General features: G+C 57.9%; 1 protein-coding gene across 2 annotated transcripts in view; it reads left to right on the forward strand.

Annotated features, from left to right (window-relative positions):
- Sardh (sarcosine dehydrogenase) overlaps nt 1–6,000 on the forward strand; it is a 50,577-nt gene that overhangs the window by 43,346 nt on the left and 1,231 nt on the right. For both annotated transcript variants that reach the window (XM_042680925.1, XM_042680924.1), the window contains 3 exons: nt 2,605–2,767; nt 3,439–3,607; nt 4,661–4,796. In XM_042680925.1, coding sequence (XP_042536859.1) covers nt 2,605–2,767; nt 3,439–3,607; nt 4,661–4,796 — 468 coding nt within the window. The remainder of the gene's footprint in view (nt 1–2,604; nt 2,768–3,438; nt 3,608–4,660; nt 4,797–6,000) is intronic.

The raw sequence follows: 6,000 nt of genomic DNA on the forward strand, positions 1-6,000 counted from the left end.
GCTGTCAGGGGACAGCGGAGTCCCTTGCCAGGCGAGTGTTAGGACAGGCCTGGCTGGAAGGAGGTCAGATGACCTCGTGTGACCCACAGAGTTGTTTTTGGCACGCTTCTGGAAGATCACTTGGTCACAGAAAGGCAGGTTCCTTCCTGGGGGCTCTCTTCCATTCTGCTGGTCTGGTTGTGTCTTCTTGCCTCTCCCATGTTGTATCGGTTGTGTAGTTTGGGTTCAGCATGGTTTGAATTCAGGAAGAGTGAATCTTCCAGCTTTATTCTTTCAAACTGACCTGGCCATTTGGATTCTTTGAGATTCCAAATGAATTTTCATGTAGATTTATTCTTTTTAACCTCCCATTCCTGAAAAGTAAGTGCTGTGCGTCTCTGAGGGCACTCTGGGCATTGCATGTCTCTGCCGGCCACTCTGGGCATTGTGGACAGCTTCTCAGTAGGAACATTGGGGTTCCTAGATACTTTATTCTTTTAGATATTGTTGTAAATGGAGTTGTTCTCATTTCTTTCTTTGGGTGGGTATTGCTGGCTTGTAGAAACACATTAGGAACAAATTCTGTGAGTTGGCTTTATATCCTGACGCTTTGCTGAAATCATTTATTAGCTCCAAGGTGTTCTCTCGTCTTTATCTTAAAGACAAGAAAAAGACTTAAATAAAATCTGGCTTAAAGCTCTTCCTGTCAGCCTTCCACAGCTCTGAGTTCCCCACTGCCAGGTGATTACGCACCAGGTTCTGCTTTCCCTAAGTAAGCCCTGTCCTCAGCCATCAATTAGATGAGGTGGGCCTTGGTGGGAGGCTGGCCAATCAGGGGCAGGGGTGGGGCTGTACTTCTTAGCCCTGTCCCCTCCTCAGGGTTCCCCATTTGGAAGACACGAGGCTGCTATGCATGGGTAAGGACCGTGTCTGCGTAGAGACCTGTAACTGGGGCTGTTCACGGGTGCACTTTCAAATGATTTTTTTCCTGTTTCACAGTGAGACTAGCTTTGTGCCCCCACACTCCTCCATGGGCTGGCTAAAATTAGAATCCTGCTGACAAGGCAGACTGTGTCAGGGCCCTCGGCTTGCCCCACAGAGATAAGGAGCCATCCACGGTATATTTCCTGAGTAATTCGGAGTTTTTCTGAGAGGCCCGGGCAAATGGCAGCTCGGAGCAAATGTATGCGGTTTTAAAAGCGTTTGGAATCCAGTCTGTCAGTGGCAGCGATTAGAGGATCAGCTGCTCTCTGGTTGATCGCTCAGTCCAACAGCTTCGGTACAGATACTGCACATTCGGACACTGCAAAGACCTACCCACCTTTCAGCCCGTGAACCTTCAAGCTCCTCCAGCTCCTTGCTTCTCCATCCTTCTGGGGTGTTCTGGGTTTCCTGCCCCTTGTTGAGCTGGTGGGGTCCTGGCCTTAATGATCAAGCCTTACCCCTGGGTTTAAGAAGGTCCCTGGAGGTCAGGCACGGGGCACTGGGTAGCTATGTGGCATGGACCTAAACTAGATGTCTGGAAAAGCTGTGGTTGTATAGGGCACCATCTCCTGGCACCCCAGCTCTGGGCATGCCCCCAGGCCCCCATGCCTCTGTCTCTGTGGCACAGTTCACCGTGGTGCCCCCAGCACGTGGGTGGTGAGGGGCAGGATGTGTGTGAAGCGCTCAGCCTGGGGCAGGGCGCATGGCAGTGTGGTTCCCGTGGGAGGGAGGCAGGGGCCCAGTCCTGGCCCCCACTCCCAGTTCAGGCAGGCGGCTTTCCCAGCCCAGGATAAGACCCTTGCTGGCCGGCCTGGCCGCAGCCCTGCTCTCCTGCTCCCCTGTACTGCCACTCCAGTTCTGCTTTGTACCAGCCTCTCAGCCTGGACGCGTTCTGCAGACTCAGCCCCCTCCGGGAATGGTCCCGCCCACTCCTCACAGACTGGCCTCAGGGCTTCTTAAAATGACAGACCCAGGCCTTGGCCCTGTTTATTTGCCAGTACTTACGCATGAACTCAGGGTCTCTGGTGCTCTTGCTTAACACATGTGTGCACACACGTGTGTGTGTATATGTGTGTGTACGCATGTGTGTGGGGGGGTGGTATATGCCAGTGCCAGTCCTGCTTCTTGATCTCAGGCCTGGGAGCTGCTTCTGAAGCTTTTTTATTTAAGGATTGCACTCTATCACTTGGGCGACACTGCCACTTCCTGCTTTTTGCTGGTTAACTGGAGATAAGAATCGCACGGCCTTTCCTGCTTGGGCAGCTTCAACTTTGATTCTCAGATCCCAGCCTCTTGAGTAGCTAGGATTCCAGGCATGAGCCACCAGTGCCTAGCCATTTCTGTCGCTTTAGGCATCTGGTATGTGGTCACTCGTCTGACCACAGGGGACCTTAGAAGGTCCGGGACCAGGGGCGGCATAGGCAGCGTCTCCCACAGGAGGCCCCTTCCTTCAACTGAAGACTTTCAGAGCAGTCCTGTGAACCCGCTTTGGAGGACCCATTCCTTGGAGGCCATCTGCCCAGGCAGGCCCATGGCCAGCCCACAGTTCCAGTGATAGAAGAGCTGCCCTGGGTTCGTGGTGGCCAGTGCCCGGTGCCCGGTGCTGGGAAGCCAGTGTCGAAGCTGTGGCCTTGCCCCCAGGTCCGGGCCCTGCGGCTGTCCTTCGTGGGAGAGCTGGGCTGGGAGCTGCACATCCCCCGGGAGTCCTGTGTGTCTGTGTACCGCGCTGTGATGGCTGCAGGCGCCAAGCACGGCCTTGTCAACGCGGGGTACCGGGCCATCGACTCCCTGAGCATTGAGAAAGGTAAGCGCGGGATCTGGGGGTGCCTGGGAGGTACCCGGACAGCTGGAGGTAGTGGCGCTTCAGTCTACCACAGGTCCTGCCTCCCAACACTGCTTCCTGCAGCCCCACGCCCTGCCCACACCCCGGGGGCTTCCGCAGACCCCAGCACCCGGGTACAGAGACGCAGAGAGCTGAGGCGCTGCCCACCGCCTTGGGTGAGGGAGCCAGGGCCAAGGCAGGATTTGAATTCAGCACGTGGTTTCTCTGTCAGATGTATGGCTTTTAAAAGCTTCTGTTGCTGGAGCTCAAACCCAGGGCCCAGCAGGCACCACCTGAGCCCTCCGAGAAGGGGGTCGAGAGTAAAACGGGCTCCAGAGTCCCTCGGGACACAGTGCACCCCACAGTGACCATGCGGGCCAGAGGCATTTGCAGCTGCCCCGAGGCTATCCCAGCGCTTCCCACCCTGGCAGCGTGGAGCCCGAATGCTCAGGGGTCAGTTTGGGAGCTCAGGAGGAGGAACCTTCTGGAGAAGAACGTCCTCCACCCTCCAGACTCCTGCCCTGGGATGCCCAGGCTGGGCTGAGGGCCCTGACGTGAGCAACACCCATGTGGGTCTTCTGAAGAGCTTGTGCCCACCTCAGCCACACACTGACCCAGAGGTCCCCCCTCCCGCCCACCCCCCTCCGCCTCAGGCTACCGACACTGGCACGCAGACCTCCGACCTGACGACAGCCCGCTGGAGGCCGGCCTGGCCTTCACCTGCAAGCTCAAGTCCCCGGTGCCCTTCTTGGGCCGAGAGGCCCTGGAGAAGCAGCGTGCCGCAGGCCTCCGCCGGCGCCTGGTGGGCTTCACGGTGGAGGAGTGAGTACCTGTTTGCGGTGGGCCCTGCCGTCCCCAGCCAAGACCCCTGCGGCTTGCTCTCCCCCCGGCCCCCCACCAGCCTCTCCCAGAAGTCACTCAACAGCGGTGACCGATGGGGAAACGGAGGCCCTGGAGGCGGTCAAGGAAAGACAGAGATAGCACATGAATCAGGGCAGTCACCCAGCTCTGACCCCCCCAGGGCCAGCTTTGTCTTGGGGGGGGGCTTGCAGGGGTCAGTGGGGACACACTTCCTTCATGAGGACAGGCGCTCCCCGGCCTGGCCAGTGCCGCAGCCCTGTGGTGCCATTTCCTGACCTGTTCAGTTACGCCATCTCCATCTCGGTGATGGATGTGAGGAGCAAGGCTGGGGCCACGTCCCCATTACAAATGGGGACCAGGGCGAGGGGGTTTACACCCGGCTCTTGTGGCAGAGGTGGAGGGAGAGGCTGGGCCATGGGCCCTGAGCCTCCACCCCTGCCAAGGGTGGTTCTGAGCATGTCATGGCTGGGAGCCAGGCCCAAGTTCTCTGCATTCTGGGGGGCGCTGGGTCCTGGGAGCCTGGGTTGCATGTGGGTTTGGGGTTATTTTAGTTCTGGGGCGGTGTTAGCAGCCACCAGTGGAGCCTGCTGGAGGCCTGCTGAGTAGTGGGAAGGGGACAAATAAATGGAGACCGAGGGAACTTAGCCCAGGGGATCCGCTTGTAGATGCCCACCCAATGTCACCTGTCACCGGAGTATTGGCGTCTATAGATTTCACTTGATGTGTTTCTTTGTCTACAACTTGGCAATGGCAAAATGTTTACAGTGAGCATTCCTGTAGCAATGCAATAGTGAATCCTTAAAGCAAAGAATGCAAACTGAGAGAAAAAAAACCAGCCCAACAGGTGGCCGTCATCAGGTGACTGGCAGGCCCTGCCCTGGTGTCCTGGCCAGCAGGCGGGCCTGGTCCGGGGCTATCAGCCCATGCTCGGGCAGGCACAGCACAGACACCCCAGGATGCTGTGGAGGGGGGTCCCTGGGGCCTGGAGTTCCAGCTGTCTACTGCTTCTTCTAGAAAAGTGCCCATGTTTGGCCTGGAGGCCATCTGGAGAAATGGCCAAGTGGTAGGCCACATCCGGAGGGCTGATTTCGGCTTCACCCTGGATAAAACTATCGCCTACGGCTATGTCTCTGACCCCAGTGGCCAGCCGGTAAGTCCTGCTCTCTGTCCCACCTAAGGGGGCCCTGGTCCGTGTCCCTGCTGAGGGGAGCCCAGGACCTTCTCTGAGACTGAGGCCAGAGCTGGGCCCAGCGAGTGGAGGTCACCCCCTCTTGGAGGGTAGGGGGATATGCGTCTGCCTTTACTTTTTAATTTTTTGGTGCCAGTTTTGGGGCTTGAACTCAGGGCCCGGGCGCTGTCCCTGAGCTTCTTTTGCTTAGGCAAGCGCTCTACCACTTGAGCCATAGCACCATTTCCATCTTTTTCTGCGTATGTGGTACTGGGAATCGAACCCATGCATACATGCATGCTAGGCGAGCACTCTACCACTGAGCCACCTTCCCAGACCTGCCTTTACTCTTAAAGAATACTCATTCCTGCCCTTCCTGTGATTCCGGGATGGGTTTATAAGGAATGTGGACAGGGAGCCAAGCTTCAATGCCACTACATGTCCAGGACACTGAGCGCATGCGGTGGCGTCCAGGCCACCCTTCCCGCTCTCACGATCGGGCCCTCCAGAATGTTCTCACCATTCGGTGAGCAAGCTCTGCAGATACCACCCCTCCCTCACCCAACTGGCTGAGCACTTCCCAGCTTGCCTGTGGGATAATGGGGATTTCTCAGCAAGGTCAGGGTTGGGCCTCCAGCACAGGAAGGCCCTGGAGCCGAGGCCTTATCAGCTGGGTCCACACACTCCTGGAACACCTGTCTTTAGACCACCGAAGACCACCAGCTACCTGCCTGGGACCCTGCGGGGCCCCACACAGCCCTACCCCATCTCCATGCTCTCTGCCATCCATCCCTGAGCTGCCAGGAGTAGGACTCCTGTACCCCCAGAACAAGCCTCTGAGTTGGCCCTGGGTTTAATCACCATTCAGAGAGAGCTCCCTCCCCTGGTGGCCTGGAAAGCCTCCTCCCCCTGTGGTCCAGGAAGTCCCTCCCCTGTGGCCCCAGAAGCTCCCTTCCCCTGTTGTCCAGGAAGCCCCACCTCCTGTGGCCCAGGAAGTCCCTCCTCCTGTGGCCCCTGAAGCTCCTTCCCCTGCAGGGCAGCAAGGACGTCCCAGCACACCCTCCATGCCAGGCAGAAGCCCCACTCTTCTCCCTGTCTGAGGAACACCAGCTCCCGGGCTTTCTGGGAAGGCAAAGACATGGAAGCCATGTCTAGAGCCATTGGTCCTGCACCCCTCAGCATCCGA

The sequence above is a fragment of the Dipodomys spectabilis genome, unplaced genomic scaffold (assembly GCF_019054845.1).
Source record: "Dipodomys spectabilis isolate Male_0828 unplaced genomic scaffold, ASM1905484v1 ptg000067l, whole genome shotgun sequence".
Taxonomy (NCBI): Eukaryota; Metazoa; Chordata; class Mammalia; order Rodentia; family Heteromyidae; genus Dipodomys; species Dipodomys spectabilis.